This window comes from Silene latifolia, chromosome 6 (assembly GCF_048544455.1).
Source record: "Silene latifolia isolate original U9 population chromosome 6, ASM4854445v1, whole genome shotgun sequence".
Classification (NCBI taxonomy): Eukaryota; Viridiplantae; Streptophyta; class Magnoliopsida; order Caryophyllales; family Caryophyllaceae; genus Silene; species Silene latifolia.
In genome coordinates this window covers 79,351,318-79,372,799 of record NC_133531.1, presented here as the reverse complement: position 1 = coordinate 79,372,799, position 21,482 = coordinate 79,351,318, and the positions used below count along the sequence as shown (strand labels likewise).

At 36.4% G+C, this 21,482-nt stretch overlaps 2 protein-coding genes across 2 annotated transcripts; one reads left to right on the top strand and one right to left on the bottom strand.

Annotated features, from left to right (window-relative positions):
- Positions 1-18: 18 nt before the first annotated feature.
- Positions 19-1,470, bottom strand: LOC141586914 (uncharacterized). The gene is made up of 3 exons (XM_074408322.1): positions 874-1,470; positions 443-702; positions 19-337 (listed from the first exon to the last, which is right to left on the bottom strand). Exons 1-3 carry the CDS (start codon positions 1,286-1,288, stop codon positions 290-292), a joined length of 723 nt encoding a protein of 240 aa, XP_074264423.1. The 5' UTR covers positions 1,289-1,470; the 3' UTR covers positions 19-289.
- A 7,379-nt stretch (positions 1,471-8,849) lies between these two features.
- Positions 8,850-10,218, top strand: LOC141658805 (uncharacterized). Its single transcript, XM_074465614.1, has 4 exons — positions 8,850-8,999; positions 9,075-9,387; positions 9,482-9,628; positions 9,751-10,218. The coding sequence occupies exons 1-4, from the start codon at positions 8,943-8,945 to the stop codon at positions 10,056-10,058; spliced, it is 825 nt and encodes a 274-aa protein (XP_074321715.1). The 5' UTR covers positions 8,850-8,942; the 3' UTR covers positions 10,059-10,218.
- The last annotated feature ends 11,264 nt before the right edge of the window (positions 10,219-21,482 follow it).

The following is a 21,482-nucleotide window of genomic DNA, read 5'->3' as shown; positions in this document are numbered from 1 at the left end:
TTATGGTATTTGTGTTGCAAAAAATAAATCAGTATGTATTAATATTAATTTGTCAGCGTGTACAAAATACCGAGTTCATATTATGAGAGGAACAAAATGGTTGGCCGTAACCCAATAAAAAAAATAAAAATAAAATAACACATTCTTCGTTCTTCTAATCACAACTTCAGGTCGCGACTAAATTAACAAAATGAATCGAAGTCCCTCGGTATTCAACACCTCTTATGATTGATTCTTGCTAGCGTCCAGTTCGTGTCGACTGAATTAACAATTAACGAATGGAAGTCCCTCAGTATTCAGTGCCTCTTATGATTCTTGCTAGCGTCCAATTCGTGCTCTGCAATAACACCAATGTCGTATTAGTAATGTACCCTAATGGGGGCGTATAATATATTTGAGTATCAATAATGGAAACGAGAATGTAAAAAACATGGGGGCTTACAGTTTTATCAAAAACGTAATTAGAACGAAATTCCTCCAGTTTCCAAAATGTCTTCTTTGTCTTTCGAAAGAACCTGAACACGGTTTTGTAACCAATTACATTATCGATTATATCCTCGTCATGTATGTTGTATCGTTCCTCCATACTCCAAAAGCATGGCGTTTTATCATAAATCATTTCTTTTTTTTGTTGGTTATACAACTCTTCATCATCGTGTTGTACGTAGAAGTACCACACCCTTCTGTCGCATATATCTGACACTACAACAAAATCGGAACAATGCATAAATTAGTGACCGATAACATAAGAATTTATCTAACAGATGAAGTAGGAAACCTTTCCAGCTAAGAATTTAGCTAACAATTGGAGTAAGAGTTGTATTCTAACTAGTATATTGGAGAACAAACCGAAATTGGAAAGCAACAACATACCCAATTCCTTAGGATGTTTCGTATAGAACGTATGTGCATCAATGTCCTCTATTTCTTTGTTCGGGAGTGCTTCAGCCTCTGCTTTACGATTAAGGTAAACTAACAACTGTCCATCCGTTGGCTTGAACCTGTAACCCACCGGAATATCCCCATCCTCATATTTTAGGTATAATTTATCAACTTTCGGACTTAATTCTGAAATTTGTGATTGCAGATCGTTTCTGTCATCTTCTTTGCTCATTGCAGACGCCGAAATACTCCAATTTTCATCGCATTCATAAAAACTTTCTTCCGCTTCATCTCTTCGTCTTTCGAATTCATATATATCATTAACCACCTCTAACGGTTCTATTCTAGAGGACAAGGACAATACATCGGGTGCCATTAACATTAGAAAAAGTATGACAATATTCATCGTAATTTGTATGATTAAAAAAAGTGGAGAGATTTACAAGTTGTAATTTGTAATTTGTAATGTAAGATTCAAAAAAAGTGCAGGAGAGATTTGCAAGTATAAAAGTAGTAACCCAGAATTGTTAAAGAGGATTTATAGAAAAACAGATGCTAAGTATTTGTTGTTGGTTTAAACTAAGGAATGTGTTATTGTTATTTGTTAATGAGAAGAAGTGGTAGAAGATCAACAACTTGGTAATTTACGTTTGACATGGTCGGGGATTGTATGCCTTAAAATGGAGAGTTAAAAGATGGAATTTTTGTCTAACTTTTCCTTCAAATTTATACACGTACCGTACTAAGTACTACTACTTATGGCATTTTGAATCTATCAAACCTAAACCTATTAGGATTAGGAAAGATATGATGATCAAAGAAATAATGGGGCGGTTGTCAATTTAGATTTGTATTTCCTTAATTCTAGTTGGAATTCAATTATATTCATATTTTGGAATTATTTTAATTACCTTATATTATCTTATAATAAATACTGACATATTTTTTCATAAGAAAGTTCTCAAAATAAAATACTCGTATGATGTTACCAAAATAAACCTTTTTTTTTTTTTTTCGATCATCGAATAAACTATTCTTTTACAAGTTTATTAACCTACTTAGTTGGGTTGTATGCTATTGCGCTTATATCTGCCAAATTGGTCAATCAGGCCGAGCTTGGATCGTGCCAAGTTTGGATCGAGTCATCGAGTGTATATTGGGTCGGATCATTTCGAAACCGTAGACTTCGGGTAAGGCCGGACCATTTCGGGTTTGGGTATTATCAAATTATTTGTGGATCAGTTTGCAATAAATAAATATTCGGGTCGCGTTATACTAGGTCGAGTCAAGTTCGGGTGTCGGGTCGGGTTATTCAAGTTAGGTCACTTTTGCCAGGTTTATTTGAGCTAGTCTTTTGCGATAAATAGTTTTATAGAACAGTTTGGGTTCCTATATATATCCCACGATTAGCTCAGTTGTTGTCATTTTGGTTTTCCGTTGGTTTATTTTGGGGTTGAGTTATTTTGGGATATGTGTTTAAGAACAATTAAATACGTTATGTGGGGTAGATGATGAAAATGTACACATGTTCTACGAGTGTGAGTACAGCAGAAGATGCATTACTTTGCTGCAACAAATTCTTGGGGTAAACTTCAGACCTGATCTGCTGCATCAATGGACAAAAATAGCAGGGGAAGGAGTAGAATGCAAAGACAGCTTATAGGCGCCTGCCATATTGGGGCGGTGTATGCTATTTTGGAAGCGAGGAATCATGCAAGGCATAATGATAGCATTCTGATGCCAAGGATTCAGGTAAAGACCATAGTGTATAAGGTGTTGCGACGTTTTTGGAGTATGAATGAGAAGAGATTGTTGTATTAATAAAGTCTGACTCGGAGAGTCGGCTAAGCACTGTGTAAACCTTTCTTTACGGCTGTCAAAAAAAAAAAAAAAAAAAAAAAAAAAAAAAAAAAAAAAAAAGGAGATTGTTGTACAAGGAACTCCAATGGTTAGAGATGGTCAAGAGTCCTATTCTTTAATCTTTTTTTTTTTTTTGTTAAATGAATTAGATGAGTAGATGTATACTGACCAAGGTGGGACTGAAAACCATATGATGTAAATTGTGATGTTTTTGAGCTAATATATACTTACCTCTAATCCACAATCTATTGATAGCATTTATTTATTTATGTTTTGGTGAAAATGTGAACATTATAAATCACTCAAACAATTACAAACACCAATGAAATAGCAACATAGCCAAGCTAGACTCCTAACTTCGTTTAAGCATCACATGGTGTACTTGGCTTTGGACTGCAAAGTACATGACATTTCAGCCTAATACAACCAACCTCAAATATTACACATTCAACCATGAATTTTGGTGTACGTAAAACAAACTCATGAAGGCACTTTTCCTTGCCGTGATATCCTCAAATTAGCGTTGAGCATCGCTTCAAGACTGGATCAGGCCTAATCAAATCGGACCGGATCAAAGATTGAAAGTAAAATTTTCATGGGCCCAAAGACTATACCAAAAAATTACGCTTTTAGATCGAATTGGACCGAATCCGAAATATTCAGTTTGGTTCGGTCCGGTCTGTTCTTTGACCTAAATGGACCTAAAACTAACCTTTTCACTATTTCATACAAGTATCTATACATAATATTAAAAGACTAACTTTTTTTTTTATTAGGTAAGAAAACTAGGTTGATCCTCTAGGGTAGGACTAACCTATCTTATCCTTTTGAATGAGGGAGGTAAGTTGAAGCCACCGGCTATCAAACCACCTCGAGAGAGTTGGACATGAATGCCCAACAGGAGCCATAAAGTCAACAACTTTGATTAGTTCTTTTAGCCACGTGCCACGTGTCATCACATACAACATCTAATTTATATGTGTGTACAATGTGCCTGAGTTAATGAGTTTCTCAATGTAATGTGCTATTTTCATTTATTTTTTTAATTGCGCCTTAAACTATATGCATGAAATCCTGTCTTTCTACTTCCCTATACCAACTTCTCAAGTACTCGTAATAAATCGCTACCATACTCAAACTTATTGCAATGTATTTAGTAGTACCTTCCGTTCTAAAAAACAATTCAACTCCTATATTCAAATAAATAGTCATCAATACACTATGTGAATTACTTCAACGCACAATTATACACAAGAAATGGAAGATCAATTTTATGATTCTACAATTCAATAATTTTTTTAGTCAATTACTCGCCCTTCCCATTGAACTTATTTGAACGTGAGCATGGAGTATATTTTAAGGGCTTGATCTTTATTGTTATTCACTTTACAATCATGTTCTTTTACATTTCATTTATCCATGATCATATTTGTTTCTTGTTGTGTTATTAAGAAAATCATTATGTTTACGCAGTCTTCTCGGCGATATCGAAACTCTTGTAATTGCCATTTTCCAGTCAGAGGTTATGATATTGTCTTTCCTTTCGGCAACTCTCCTATAGGACCGTCCTATAGCATAGGACTGGCCCAAAAGGAGTATAGCCAAAATTAAAATTTTATTTTATTTATATTCTAACTTTATTTTGATAATCCGACATCTTATGAAGAATACCGACGCATTTAGATATGCTAGTTATCAATATAAAATATTAGGTTATCAAAATAAAATATTTTAATATATATTTATCAATTAATTTTATTGGGCTTTCTCATATTAGGTTAGTCTTATGTAGAAAATGGTCTTACACAATAATTTGTGCTTTCCTTTTGTTGCTATATTTTTTCTAACTTTTGGATTGAATTGTAACATTCAGGCGAAGGTTTCTTCATTTGAGTTAATTGAATTAACAAAATTCTAAGTAAGTTGTTCATGTATTTATTTGCTTAAGTTATATAATTGTGTAATTTATTAAATAGACACTAGTTTTAAACCCGTGCAAAATTGCACAGGTATGTATTTGGGCCAGTATTAATGTTTTTGGATTTATATTTGGTTTTGCATTTCTATTGTACTTATCTAATTGGTCTAAATCTACGATCTACATGATTTATGTTTAAATTTGTTACAAACACGTGTTCACATACACTGGTTTATAAGGAAATAACATAATCTACTCTTGTAAATAAAAATTGCATACATAAAAAACTTTACATCCAGATAAAAGAAATATAATCTAATATAATCAACTTTAACATATGTATGTAATTCATTTGCGTTTTATGTTCGATCCCGTATATAAATGTTTCCTTCTTGAAATTATGTAATTTTATTATTATGTAATTTTGTTTTAAAAATTATGTAATTCAATTTCATTTACTCGTATTTGTAATTCATTCTGCGTATATGTTATTAATTTTATATACGGAATGTACAAAATTATTTCATAATATTAATTCATAGAATTTTTTCATAATATTATTTCATAGAATTTGTTGTAAGACGAAATTTATCGCATGTTTGAAAAGACGGAAATTTGAAGAAATAAATACATTGCATGCTCACGGGTCCCACCATAACATGAATTTCCAAAAAAAAAAAAAAAAAAACTGCTTTAATGACGTGGCGCACTGAGGATTGAGTATTGTTTTTTGTATTAATATAGATAAGATGTGCTTAGAGTAATTCTCATGTTTTTGAGCTATTTGCAGCGTTAAAATTGATAGATGCATGTCTTTGACGCTCGATAAGATGTTACTCTCTAAAGACCTTTTCAGCTTTCTCTGCGAATATGAATTCCATTTTTGCATGTTCGCCATGTTCATTTTTTCCACTTTTGATATTCATGTCGAAATTTAGTTTGTGATTTGAAGCATGTTCAACATGGTGACATACTGACATAACAACCTTGATATTAGCACTAAGAACATCTACATTTAAGAGGATTGACCATCCTCTTAGACGAAAGAGAGTGCTAAAAGAATGTCTTTATATTGACCCATGTGTCAAATAAGAGAGAAAATGGATAGTGGGAACTACTTAAAAGGTGGAAAAAGAGAGGAAGGGATGATCTTCTTTGATGTGGAGAAAAAAAAGAGGAAGAGGATGAAGAAAGTAGAAAGTGGGGTAGAAAAAATAGGGAATGATGTGGCCAAAATCAAAGAGAAGAAGAGAACATATTCTTCAATATGTATGGTCTAAATGGGAAAATGTGTTATAATTTGGATTAGAATACTTGATATACATAGATTAGATATCATTTTTGTGACCATGCAACTGTACGTCTGTACTTAAAAAACTTGAGTCAGGATGACTAACGATGTATTATATATATTAGACTGTCCAAAAATGAATGAGTAGACCTGTGCCCAAAATTTGTTCAATATATTTACAAATTGAAATACGTGATAATTGAAAACGAGTACCATTACATAGTTAGTATAACCATATATAACAAATGTTCTCGTGAATTTCACGGGCAACAAAACTAGTTATATACGATAAATATACAAGATTATCATTTTTTATGATATTTTAATGATTAGTCTTTACAAACTTAAAATATGGTCCATTCAATGTGTACCTAAATTAATAAGTCTTCAACCAGGCTGAATACCGAAACCTAAACAAACGTGAATTGATGACAGGACCTAAAAGGATTTGGTCCAATTTTAGTCCAGATCAAATAATCAGGTCCTATCCATTTTCTCAAGTCCGGACATAAAGTTGCTCAGCCCTACAACGTAGTCCAAACCAAATGATGCCCAAAAATTTCAGAATGAACAGTTGTATACTTGTATGAGTTGTATCCCTAGATGGAATACGCATAAGCATCATGAGAGGTCAAACTTCGTAAACGTTTGACTGTACTATGAAATTTTAAAAGATAAAATAACATACTCCTTTGGCAATCTCCAAAGAGGTATTTTGACCGTAATTTCGAGAAGTAAATGTTATTTTTTTTGGTTGAATTTTTTTTTTTTTGTGAGAGATGATTTAATAATAAATATAAATATTATGGTTTTAGGTATTAGAAATTTTTATTCTCCAATATATTTACGGTTAAATTTAGTAACTTTGACCACCAAAAAGCAAATGGGAAGAAAATGAGTGTATGGAAGAACAATTAGTCTTGCTGAAGACGGGTCGGAACAAGTGACGGATAATGCCACTCATAAAACGGATAGGGGAGACAAGGTGGGGCACCCCCATGTGCTCCCCTCTCTCTTCTATTTGGGTCATTTGTGAGGAAAAATGATATTCGTCACTCCAAAGTGACGGATACGTACCGTCACAAATGAGATTTTGTGATGGAAAAATTATCTAGATTTGTATAAAAAGTCTTTCAACAGTACTTCTACATTTTTTTTAAAAAAAAAAAAGTCGTATATAATTGAAGAAAAATATGCTCAAAGTGTTAAACTCGAAAATAACCCAAAATCAATGTTATCAATGAATTGGATTAGAAGGGGTACTTAATAAATTATTTTATAATATTAAATGCGAGTCATTACAAATCAAGTCATTCTTGAATCGTATCATTTACAAGTCTAGATACATTCAAAGTCGTGTCGGGTGAACTTAATTAGGTTTTGGATCATATTGTGTTATTCATATAAGTCAATTTCAGGTATCAAATCATTTTTTCAGATAAGATGATCCAAATCAGGTCAGTTTGCCATGTCGAGTCTCAACTCTCGACTCATAGTGGTTTCTAATTTCTTTCAATAATAACACTAGTCTAGATCCCGTGCAAATGCACGATATTTTAGTTTGTAATAATGTATAGAGAAATTAGTATTATTAATAATTACACTTTAAATTTATTGTTAAAGACTAAAATATTGATGTGTTCTATTAATTATTAAGATAGAAAAGGGAAAACTTGAGGACAATTTTACATACGAAAAATCAAAATATCATTACGTTTACTCATTTTAATAAATATTGTGTTTTTGGTGTTGTATTTTAGAGAGATTTTCCTATTTTATAAAATTACACTAATTAGTATTTCGGCAATGTATTTTTCAAATAAGAGATAAAGATAATTGTGATGGAGAAAATTCTTTAATATAATAATTAAAATATATTTATGGTTAAAATGTGATATAATAATATGAGTAACATATATAGTAATCTTACAAACTAACATATATCACGGAATATAGCATACATAAAATATATGGTAGTCTAAAGTATTTAAGTGTAATATATTTATCTACAAATATTTAGAAATAGAATTATAAAATAGGTCAACATTTGTATAGAATAAACAAAAGTTTAAACCCAATATTTGAGAATAACCAAATCTATTTACTATTAAGGCCCGAAAGGCCCAATTTGTAGTTGAGGGTGATTTGAGCGGGAAAATTCATAGTCTCACCTATTCTTTTAGTAAATAATAAAGGATCCTAAGAGGGATGCCATTGGGGCGAGGCGGTGCGGTGATGGATATAGGTTCCTTTGTACCCATATCCACCAAGAAAAACTCGTACCCATCCCCGCCCCACCACCCGTGGCGGGTATAAGTTTCCAAAACCATCCCCGCCCCAACAGGCGGAAATATAAAACAGTACCCGCCCCGCTTACCCATAACTCGCTACACCAATTTTATTCGATAAATTTTTTTCGCAAAAGTTGATTTAATCATTATTAATTTCCATTTTTTTTGAGTTCATGTTTATAATTTTAGTTTTTCACTAAAAAAGTTAGTAAAAAACTCTATAAAATGACTATTATTAACATTATATCTTAATTATAACTAAATAAGATTTTAAAAATTGTCATAATCACATTAATTTTTTTAATTATTGGCGGGTAAGATGTAAAATCCATCGCCGCTCCATTACCCATGGCAGGTACAATTTTCATACTCACACCGGTCAAAGCTCTACTGCGAAGCGGTACCCACTTGTACCCGTCCCGCTGACATCTCTAATAATAAACAAATTAACCACCTAAAATATCTTAGTTTAGTAAATACAAGACAGATGTATTATAGACAATAAATCTAGAATTAACTTAACTTTTCCTCTTTTGTTATGCGACTAATTACACACTCGTCGAAAAAAAAAAAAAAAAAAACTTAAATTTTTCCACATCCAATAAAGAGCCCATCTCTTAGTTGGCGCCGTAATCACATAATTCAAAGACACTGTTATCAAATTCGTTTATTCAAAATCTCCCACTTCAAGTCTCCAACCATGTCCAAATCCACTCTCTTCATCGCCGTCGAATGCCACCAATGCTCCACCATGCAGGCAACCACTATCGTTTTCCTCTATTATGCCAATTTAATTCCATGGAAAACTAACTGTTTGATTTTATATCAACAGGTGAAGCAGCAGAAGAAGAGCAGCAACAAATGGAACTGCGCAGTTTGCAACGAGAAGCAATCGGTACGAAAGGTGTATGCTCAAGGTTACCAAGCTAAGGACATTCGTCAAGTTGTTCAGTCCTTCAACATGTCTCGTAAGTTCGCTGATGATCGGAAATGCCTGGATTTTTCTTTGGGGCATTTCGTCGAGCAGTTGGAAGGCGATCATGTGGTGGCTGAGGAGACTGGGAAAAAGCGTTCCGATTGGTCTGAGTATGTGGACATTGATGAGGGAAATCTTGAACCTGCTTACTTGAAATCAAATTTACGAGGTTTGGTTAATCGGGATTTCTGCGCTCTTATTTTTGTAACTCGTGGTTTTTCTTGAATTTTTTGAGAAATTGATCATGTGGTTTGATAATGCAGAGGCAGAGACGTTTGAGCAGAAAGTTGTGACGGAGTTACCGGAGGAGTTGATGTTTAAGAAGCCGAGATTGAAGGGTAATATTACTTCATCTTCTCGAAATGCAGGCGAAAATCAGAGTTACAAACCACAGTTTCCTAAGAGATCAGGTGCTTATGAGATGCGCAATTTGTACTTCAATAAGCGACAATCGTTCATGATTAATTACTGTTGGAAGTACTTGTTTGTTCAAAATTATGTCAGTGTTCTAATATAGCATTTGAAAATTCAGGTGCGAGGAAGGAGCCGGTGAAAAATCGAGCAGGCACTTCAGATGTCCCCTCAGCATGGAATGAAGTTAGTTACAATGTTGGTGACGTTGATGAGTATAGCGAAATGAGGAGTGAGATTCAGCAGAAAAGCAAAGGGGTCGGGATGATGAAGACAGGTGCCTCAAAGTGGGCCGAATACTTGACGGAAGATGATGGTGGCTATCATTGCCAAGCGGATAAAGCGCCTTTCGTGAGTGATGGACATAAGGTGGAGACTGATGATGTCGATCTGCTGGTTGAAGAAGACATTCACCCTGATTTCTTGTAGTCAAACAACTCAAGTTTAGTTTCGAGATTGACTAAAATTTAACTTAGCTTCCAGTCTACTACAAAAGAAAGTTTGTATAAATGTTGGTGGCGAATTCTAATCAGTTGGCGGCCAAGCCTATCAGTTGTGTGAAATTAATGGGTATTTTGTCCTAGAATGTTAACTGTGTTCTTTAATTTTTACAATTGGAGTTGGAGTTGGAGTTGGGCTATGTTTTTTGATTAAAGTAAACAATTAGACATGGCCTTCACTATGCATTCTTTCCTCTCCCTCTCCTCTGTCTCAGAGTCCCAGCCACCAATGTCCTTACCAGAGGATGTGCGTTTATGATTGTTTTTGTGCAATTTAAGTACTTATTGACGGAACTTAATATAAATGGCAAAGATTGTATGATGAATTGTCACAGGAGTTGACATCGTAGAGTCATACTCAATAGCCAGCCGGTTTCCTTGCAGTTAAAGATACTATGGACTATGGAAATCGGAGTAGTTGTCTAATACAACGGTCAAAGTTTGCCATGAACTGTGGCTCTTCTAACCTGCCCCTCATGATCAGGAATGACAATGACCAAGCCGCCTCCAGGCTCCAACGCCTTGGAAACAAGCTGCATCTACATTGACCTTACAAGTACCCTCCCAGGCTAGCTAAGCAATAAGCATGTCCGGTACCCTGTATCTGCTTCCCTTGGTCTCGCACAATACTCTCCATATACGTTTTCCAATTGAATATAAATATATATCTTTCCTATTTTGAAGCTATGTGTAGTATCATTGTATATTTATTTGTATGTACTCCTAATATATAATGAGTGTTGATTTTCGCAATACGCATTTTACTCATCACAGGACACTGTTGACAATTATACCCCTCCCATTTTCCCTTCCCGGTTTCTCTCTCTAGTTTCTCTCCTGTTCTCTCTACTTTCACCCACACATACTCATCTATTATCATGTACTACATTGATTAATTATTTTGATAAACGCATGTAGGTATGTCTTGCGTTGATTAATTATTTTTACGAAGACATTTATTGCATTACTAGATCATTACGGTATTGAATAAATAAATTTCGCGAATAAATTTACCAAGTACTACTACATGAAAAAAAAAAAAAAAAAAGGAAATTCATGAACAAGTGAACAACGCACATACTACCATCTTCCTATAATCCTATTGCGGTCCTCCTAATCTGACTCCATTTCTATTCCTAGCCACCGGCGGCAATTCCGTCTCGACGAGCATACCACATTCTCTACTCCTAGCCACCGGTGAACTACATCACAATGCCGTCGCGCCGCCGTACATTGCGCTCTCCCGACGTCGCCTCCGCCAGCGCTGTCCTTTCTCTGACGTCCCTTACTCTTGCCGCCAGTTAATAACCACCCAACAACTAATCTCCATCTAGGGGCATCTAGCAGTAGTCTTTCAATAGAAAAACAAACCCTAAATTAAAAACAAAATTCGACCAAACATTAATTTGATCAGCCAACATGCAATCAACGAATTGATAATTGCTTACATTCATATTGTTACATATGATCGTTGAAATATGAATAGTTTGATAGGTTGTTTGGTTAGACAACGAGAGGATTAGGTTTAGACTTATTTTGTCCAAGGGTATGAAATGGAAAACTTTAGGCAAAATGTACTGAAATGAGTAAAAATTGTACTGTGAAAATAAATTACGTATATACTCCCTCCAATTCATCATAATGTTCCCATATCAATATGGCACAATACTTAAGAAAGATGATTATAAAATAATAAAGGACAAATGTGGGGTTGGTGTTAGGAGAGAGAGATGAATTAATAGGAGTTAAATAAGGAGTTGTGGGGCCAAAATATTAAGAAAAGTAATAAAATAGGAGTAAAAGAGTTGTGTGGGGTTTGATTATAGGAGAGAGAAATGAATAAAATAAGAGAAAAAGTTACCAAAAAGGAAAGGGGAACATTACTTGAATAATCCGTTTTGGGAAATAGGGAACATTATAGCGAATTGGAGGGAGTAATATATAAGCCATGTATTACGATTGATTTTCACCAAGGAAATACGTACATCAAAATTCCCTAAAGACGCTTGTTTTTCAATTCTAAGGGTTTACTTTCTCCTTACAACTTTCAAGGTATATCTCATCTTCAACCGTTGCCTCCTAATTTCATTTCATTAATTTATTGTTTATTATTTTTTATATTATTACTGGCGATTAAATTTGTTTAATTTGCTTGATTTCCCTGCGTAGCTCATTCCCTTTGTTTCCATCTTTCAATTAACAACTTCATGAATTTGCTGATTACCTACTAATTCATACCTGGAATTTTAATAAACATTTGTTGTTATATTTTACTTGAATTGGATATCATCTGCGATTATGACTATTGAGACATATAGGGCTGTTGGAGGGTAGCTAGCATTTGGGTAACTACTTATAACTTTGTCTTTGTTAAATCGGTATTAACTCCTGTAATGTTTGTACATGCATTTGTTGCCTTTGTTGTTTTGGTCTCCATAAACAAACTCACACTCGGTTTCACAACCTGAGCTCTTACTGTACATGGTCTTAATTAATAGAGTCCTGAATTAGATAACTCATTGCTTTTGATTTTATTTTTTCAGGTACTGTGTATGTTGTGAAATCAAAGAGCGCTTAAGGGAGAACGGCAAGGCTCCTCCTCCGAGTCCTCCTGTTCGTAGAACAAGTTGAAGGCCCTTGAGAACTGGAAGGTTCCTCCTCCAATACCTCATGTTTCAACTTCTATTCTATTGTAAGCTTAACATGTGGTCTTTGTAATAACTTGTCCACATCTTTATGAAGTAACTTAATTAATAAGATAGCTATGTTTGTATTTCCTTATCTTTCCTGAAACGGCAAATGATTCACCTCACCTTCTTCCATTATTTTTTTAAAGGGAGCCAAGGAGGTGTGTACGCCTACCTGGATTATCAGAGTTAAAACTACACCCATTTATGCGCATTGTTTGGTCTCCTCTCGAAACCAAACCAACCAGTCGTCTGTAAAACAATCTCCACAGTCAAACTATGAGCCAAAACTGTTGCATGTTTCAAAACCCAATGATAATGTTATTAAGAATAATAGTTGGTGCAAACTGGCCGCTCATTGCCTCAATGTATGTTAATAATGCTTTGAGGAAATCAATACTCTGGGTAGGAAGGCGACATTATTGATGCTAATAGCGAGTTTGGGTCTTATTGTGCCCGTGACAAGTATGATTCCTCCCAAAACGGGAAACTATTCATCGAGATAACATGTAAAACATCCTTTGGATAATATCTAATGGGGCTGACGGGAAAATCCTTAAGCAACAGTATCATTTAAATTAATCATGCGATGATTTCCATTATAATGAATGTAAATGTATTAGGCCGATTTAGGCCCAATAACAATTAGGGTTTAATCCCGTCTCAAATATTGTAAATGTATTTAAGCAGTGACATTATCAATGAGAAGACACACACAAAATTACCAAATCAAATATATCGTCTAAATTATCATGGTATCAGCTTTCATGTTTCGATCCCTAAACCTATTTTCCTAGCTTCCGCGCCTCCTCTCACCAAAAATCCCAGTTTTCCTCCTCTGTTTTTCGTCTTCCTTAATTATGACGAAAGACGGCGAAATTATTATCCCTATCGAAACTGGTTCTTCAACCAAAATTGATGCCATGTCTCCCTTTTATCTCGGGAATCATGACCTTCCTAATCTGGTTATCACACAAATTAAACTCCGTCATGACAATTACGATGAATGGAGTCGGTCCATCAAGAAATCGCTTAAATCACGCCGCAAATTTGGCTTCTGCGATGGCTCGATTACAAAACCGACTAATGAATTACTTCTGGAGCAATGGGAAGTAATTCATTGCACACTTGTGCAATGGATTATGCATACTATCGATCCGTCTTTACAGAGTAGCATTTCTGATTTTGACGAAGCACATCTTCTGTGGAAAGATTTGGCAGACCGATTCTCGGCCGTTGACGGATCGAAAATTCATGGTGTCAAATCCGATCTTCATGATTGCAAACAAGAAAAAGGTATGTCCGTCACCTCTTATTTTGGGAAACTCAAGGTTTTGTGGGATGCTCTCGCAAATTACGAGCCTCCATTTTCGTGCAAATGTGGTAATTGCACTTGCGGCATTTCCACGGATGCTCTGGCTCGACAAGACTCCGAAAGATTGCATAAATTTCTCCTGGGGTTAGACCGTACAATTTACAGTAACTTACGGTCTCATATTTTGTCTCTCGATGTACTGCCCTCTGTTAATCGCGCATTTCAATTAGCTTTGCAAGAGGAACGTCTGAAGTGCGGGTCTAACTCTTCGGAGGAGCCACCTGAGGTGGCGGCGTTCGCTGTCCGTCATCCTCCTGCTCCCACAAAACCTACTGCCTCTGCTCCAGATTGGCGGGCACTTCGGGAACAAGAGCGACAGGAACGTCGTAAATTGACATGCTCTCACTGCACTCTTCCTGGTCATGAAACAGTAGGGTGTTTTATCAGATTGCAGAAATTTCCGGAATGGTGGGGAGACCGTCCCCGCACTCTTGAAGAAGTTCGGGCCCGTCAAAGGGCTAATACGGGTTCTGGTGCTTCTACTTCCTCTGCTCGTGCAAATGCACTCATGACAGACCCTCACTCGTGTTCTACTGATCGTCTCTCTGGTATGTTTTCTGATTGGATAATCGATACCGGAGCTTCCCATCATGTCACCGGCGATATTACATGGTTAACTAGCACTCACTCCATTCCGTCTTGTCCCATAACCCTTCCTAATGGGCAAAGTGTTTTAGCGAAAATTGCTGGCACTGCTTATTTAAGTGACAAATTGATATTAACTAATGTGTTATTTGTGCCTAGTTTAACCTGTAACTTGCTCTCTGTATCTCAATTAGTTGCTTCGACTAATTATATTTTGAGCTTTACTCACAATTCTTGTCACATTCAGGACCCTTCGTTGAGGACGAGGATTGGAGTCGGTGAGCTGCGGGATGGGCTCTATTTTTTTCGAGTGGTGGGACGGACAGCTGGAGTGCATCGGGTGAGCGTCGAAGCCTCTTTTGACTTATGGCACAAACGTCTTGGCCACCCTTCCAATAAAGTCGTTACTTTACTTCCTCTTGTTAGCAAACATTCAGTTATTGACGCACCTTGTGATGTTTGTCATCATGCAAAACAAGTCCGTTCTAATTTTTATTTGAGTAATAATAGAGCATCGGACATTTTTGAGTTAATTCATTGTGACTTGTGGGGTGCTTATCGAACACCATCGTCTTGTGGTGCCAAGTATTTTTTGACTATCGTTGACGATTATTCAAGGGCCGTCTGGGTATTTCTTTTGTTTGATAAAACTGAAGTTACCTCCATGTTTAAAAATTTTTTGGCCATGGTTGATACTCAATTTTCAAAACGGGTCAAAACAGTCCGTTCCGATAATGGTACGGAGTTTAATGCAATTGCCGATTTTTTCACCTCCAATGGCATTATTTTCCAGACTTCATGTGTTGGTACCCCTCAACAAAACGGGCGAGTTGAGCGCAAACACCGTCATATACTCAATGTTGCCCGCGCCTTGTTATTTCAAGCTCACTTACCGACTTCTTTTTGGGGGGAGTGTGTCTTGTCCGCCGCTTATCTGATTAATCGCACCCCTTCCTTTCTTCTTGACAAAAAGACCCCATATGAATTATTGTTTGGGACTGCTCCTTCATATGATAATATTCGGATTTTTGGTTGTCTCTGTTTCGTTCATAATCAATATACAAAAGGTGATAAATTTGCTAGTCGGAGCCGTAAATGCATCTTCGTGGGTTATCCATACAATAAAAAGGGTTGGAAGGTTTACGATATGGCCACAGGCGATATTTTTGTATCACGGGATGTTCAATTCTATGAATCGTATTTTCCATATACGACTCCTCGTCCCTCTGGTCAGGCCGCTCCTCTTGATCCATTAATTCCATACACGGAACACGAGGAGCACGATATGCCCGGTGCTGGTTCGACAAATACAGAGGATACCGACACCTCCAATTTAGCGGGAGATTCCGGGTTTAATCTTGCTAATTCGGATCATTTGGATACAAGGCCTGATGTTTCCGAGTCTGATATTTCCAAATCTCCAAATACTGATGGTATTGCACCTACATCTACTGAAGACAATATTTCCAACAATAATGATAATGTTGCAAATCCACTTCCTCATAATGAAACTGATACGGCAATTCTTGGGCGTGGTCACCGACTTAAGATTCCCTCCACCAGGCTGCGTGGGTTTGTCGTCGGTACAACTGCCGCTCCCACCACTCCACCGTCCTCTCCCGACAGCTCTTCCGCAAGCTCATCTCCTTCCTCCTCCTCAGGTACACCTTATGCTCTTGCAAATTACATTAATTTTAATAACTTTTCTATGTCCCATCGTCACTTTCTTGCAGCTATTACGGAAGGAACTGAGCCTCCTTCTTTCCGTGTGGCTATTACCGATCCTAAATGGTGCCAAGCTATGCAAGATGAAATCTTGGCCCTTGAAAAAAATGGTACATGGGACCTTACCGATCTTCCTGCGGATAAAAAGGCGCTTGGGTGCCGTTGGATATATAAAATCAAGTATAAATCCGACGGACAAATTGAGCGATATAAAGCCCGTCTTGTGATTTTTGGGAATCACCAAGTTGAGGGAATTGATTTTGGCGAAACTTTCGCTCCTGTCGTAAAAATGGTGACAATTCGTGCTTTTCTCGCTGTGGCTGCCATTAAGCGATGGGAACTACATCAGATGGATGTCCATAATGCTTTTTTACACGGCGATCTCACCGAAGAAGTTTACATGAGATTACCACCGGGATTTAGTAAAGGAAAAGAAGGAAAAGTTTGTCGCTTGCGCAAGTCATTGTACGGGTTACGACAGGCGCCTTGTTGTTGGTTTGCAAAACTTGGCTCTGCTTTGCGCGTATATGGGTTTACTCAATCCTACTCCGATTACTCACTTTTTAGCTACACTTCAGGCGAGGTATGTATCCATGTTCTGGTTTACGTGGATGACCTTGTTATTGCCGGAAATAATACCGTAGCTATTTCTAAATTCAAAACCTACCTTAGTAGCTGTTTTCATATGAAAGACTTGGGCCATTTGAAATATTTTTTAGGCCTTGAGGTCGCTCGGAATTCCGAAGGCATTTTTCTTAATCAACGAAAATATGCCCTCGATATTATTTCTGAAGCAGGCCTGCTCGGCGCCAAACCCGCCGTCACCCCTATCGAACAAAACCACAATTTGGGTTTGGCCTCGGGTACTCTTGTCGAAGATGTCGAATCTTATCGTCGCCTTGTGGGTCGACTTGTCTATCTCGCCGTCACACGCCCTGATCTATCCTATGCCGTACATATTTTGTCCCAATTTTTGCATCAGCCACGCAAAGAGCACATGGACGCGGCTCTTCGTGTCGTTCGTTATTTAAAAGGCAAGCCGGGTCAAGGGGTTCTCTTACGGGCCGATAGCACTTTACATGTTTCTGGGTGGTGTGATTCGGACTATGCAGGGTGTCCTTTAACCCGTCGCTCTGTCTCGGGATGGGCTGTATTTATCGGTAACTCGTCCGTCTCTTGGAAAACCAAAAAACAGCAGACCGTCTCTCTCTCTTCTACTGAGGCCGAATATCGCTCCATGGCCGCTGTATTATGTGAGCTCAAGTGGCTTAAGGGTCTGTTATCCTGTTTGGGTGTCTCGCTTTCGCGCTCTATTCAACTTTTTTGCGATAATCAATCGGCTCTTCACATCGCTCAAAACCCGGTCTATCACGAACGAACTAAACATATCGAGGTGGACTGTCATTTTATCCGCGATGCTATCTCCGACGGATTGATTGTTACTTCTCATGTTGATTCTCGGTCTCAGATTGCCGACATTTTTACTAAAGCTTTAGGCTCCAATCAGTTTGAATTTCTCCTCCGCAAACTGGGCGTTCTTGATTTACACGCTCCAGTTTGAGGGGGGGTATTAGGCCGATTTAGGCCCAATAACAATTAGGGTTTAATCCCGTCTCAAATATTGTAAATGTATTTAAGCAGTGACATTATCAATGAGAATACACACACAAAATTACCAAATCAAATATATCGTCTAAATTATCAATTTTGTTTGTTTTACACCTTTGAATTTAGAAGATTTTGGGGGTGTGGTGTTCTCCAGGGCAATGGGTTTCAAGAAGCCTGTCTATCTCAATAGCCAACTGATTAAAGAGGATGTAGAAAATTGACGCTCCTTCATATCAACGCTCGAATGTGGCTGCTCACAGTTTAAATACAGATGTGTGTTGTCCTTAACCACTAAGCTAACTCATCTTCGGTACAAAACGTATGCTCGTAAGAAAAAAGAAGGGGTCATTTTTAAAATATCCTATTTAGGCTATCATTCTATGTTCAATTGTAAGTTAAACGGGGAAGTGGTGATTGACCCCAATAACTTTGTACAAATGTGAAATTAACCCCCATAACTTTTAATTAGAGTAATTTGGCCCCATAACTTACCTAATAAGTGAAATTAAACCCCATTATCAAAATCTCACGATAAATTCAATTTATCATATCAAAAAAGTAAAAAATAGTTATGTTTTTATGAAAAATACAAAATAAAGTTTACAAAAAAATAAATTAAAAAAAAACATAAATTAGATAAAAAAATTTAAAAATACTTTACGATAATCAAACAATTATTATTTTTATATAAAGTACATATTTTTCAACGTTTTTTACAATTTTTGTAAAAAAAATTCAATTGCAAAATATTTTGTTAGGTAGTTGTGTTGAAATTCAAAGTCGGAATAAAAGATTTTCATGATAAAAAATATAAACAATATAATAAAAGGGTAAACCAATATTCAAAATACTCTATTTTTCAACATTTCAAAAAAATTCACAAAAAATTGTTAATTGTTTGTTTTTTTTCAAAAAATCATACCGAATTACATACGTATGTAAAAAAAATTGAAAAAATATTTTGCAATTGAATTTTTTTACAAAAATTGCAAAAACATGTTGAAAAATCTGTACTTTATATAAAAATAATAAATTGTTTGATTTTTGTAAAGTATTTTTAATTTTTTCTATCTAATTTATGCTATTTTTTTTGTATTTTCTTAAAAACATAACCATTTTTACTTTTTTAATATGATAAATTGAATTTCTCGTGAGATTTTGATAGAGGGGTTTAATTTCACTTATTATGTAAGTTATGGGCCAAATTACTCCAATTGAAAGTTATGGGGGTTAATTTCACAATTGCACAAAGTTATGGGGGTCAATCACCACTTCCCCGGTAAGCTAAATATCCAAATCTGCAAGTTTATGACCACTTTCGTAAATAAAAAATAAAAATTAAACAATAATGACCGAAATAAAGAGAATTTGTGATCTCCAGTAAGTCTTGCAAGTATCCTTCTCAAATCTTAAAAAGAGTCAAATACAACAACACACAAGTCGCAACCCAACCCACAATTTCATCCAGCAACTTCACTTGGGTTCGGAGGTTGTTCCAAAGGTTTTGACCTTTCATATGACTTCAGAGGAGAAGATGTTTGAGCAGAATTTTGTGACGAAGAAGCCGAGATTGAAGGGTAATTTTACTTCATCTTCTCGAAATGCAGGCGAAAATCAGAGTTACAAACCACAGTTTTCTAAGAGATCAGGTGGTTATGAGATGCGAAATTTATGCTTGAGTTTGTTTCGATTACTGTCAAATTACTCAATAAAGCGACAATTACTGTTGGAAGTACTTAATTGCTCGAAATTATGCCGGTGTAGTAATATACAATTTGAAAATTCAGGTTTGAGGAAGGAGTCGTGAAAAATCGAGCAGGCGCTTCAAAAAATGTCCCGTCGGCATGGAATATGAAGTTAGTTACAATGTTGGTGACAGTGATGAGTATAGAGAAATGAGGAGTACTGAGATTTAGCCGAAAAGTAAAGTGTTGGGTTTGTGCCTTAATCTCAACAATAAAAGCCGGGGGTTTTTGGCAGACCCTCATGGTAAATTGTGTTCCTTTCATTCCAGATTGCCCATAACATCATCACCCATAGGCCATATCCATATGCTCGGCAATGCCGCATCATTTCTGTCTATGACCAGCCTCGCCCAATCCTCCACCACGAGGATCCCTAGATACTCCCATATGCACTGATCGAGCCACAGGACAGAATGAATAGTAGAGCATGAATATCGGTTTCGATCATGGCCTCGCTTTACACTTGCACCAACTAGGATCAATGTTAATATGTTATACTTTCTGAATTTTTCACTCATAATGTCCTGAAATGTCTGTTTTTCATGCACAGTTTAGGCCATACTAATTTCAAAATGATAAAATACAAAATTATGGTAACAGGATATCATGATGAAACTTAATTTCAAAAGCCTTTACTAACCAATCTATCTAATCTCTTACCCAGAAAAAAAACCAACCTTTGTGTGACAGTGTCGTGTTCATGACGGGGTGTCATTGTTTGTCAGCTCTAGACTAGGAATGTTAACGAGCCGAGTCGAGCCCGAGCTTGGCTTTGCTCGACTTGTGCTTATAAAGTAAAACTCGAGCTCGAGCTGATCTCTAGTTTACCCGAGCTTGAAAAAATTATGCTCGTTATAAAGCTTGTGAGCTTTAACGCGAGCTCAAGCTAAACTCGAGCCTATATATTAAATGTTGAATTTTCGGTTTTCTCTCTCGATATTGTCAATAATAAGGCTCGAAGACTTTATATACAAATGTTAAGAAAATCAATGAGACGTTTTTTTTATACGTGTGATACAAATATATAATCATGACAAATTATTTTTATAAAATATGAGTAATATCTTATCTAATTACACACAAGTTTGAGTCGCTCACGAGCTTTTCGAGCCGAGCCAACTTTAGCTTTGCTTAAATCGTTGAGCTCTCGAGCCGAGCGCGACCCCGAGAGGAGCTCACACGAGCTGAGCTTTAACCGATCTCGAGCTGTCTCGTCTCATTAACACCCGACCCCTACTCTAAACCACATGTATAACTTCTCCGTTATTTATTTTTTTGAAATCCCGAAACGGGTTAATTCATATCATCACGCTAAGCAATAACAATGTCAACTATATGCCGCGGCAAATCATCGATCCAAAGTTTCTTACCTATACGCGCCGACCCAAAATGAGCAAGCTCATGCGCCACACTATATTCCATTACCTACCAATAAATGACCAAGAAATAAAATCAAACGTACTACTATGTACAATTAGAAAAAATATCAGCAAGAACTAGATGGAAATCACTTCGACCCTTCGCTTTGATCTTCTAACGCATCGATGAGAACCTTGCAATCGCTTTCAACAATCAACCTCGTTACTCCACGCCTCCTCGTCTCCTTCACACCTTCCAAAACCGCTGCA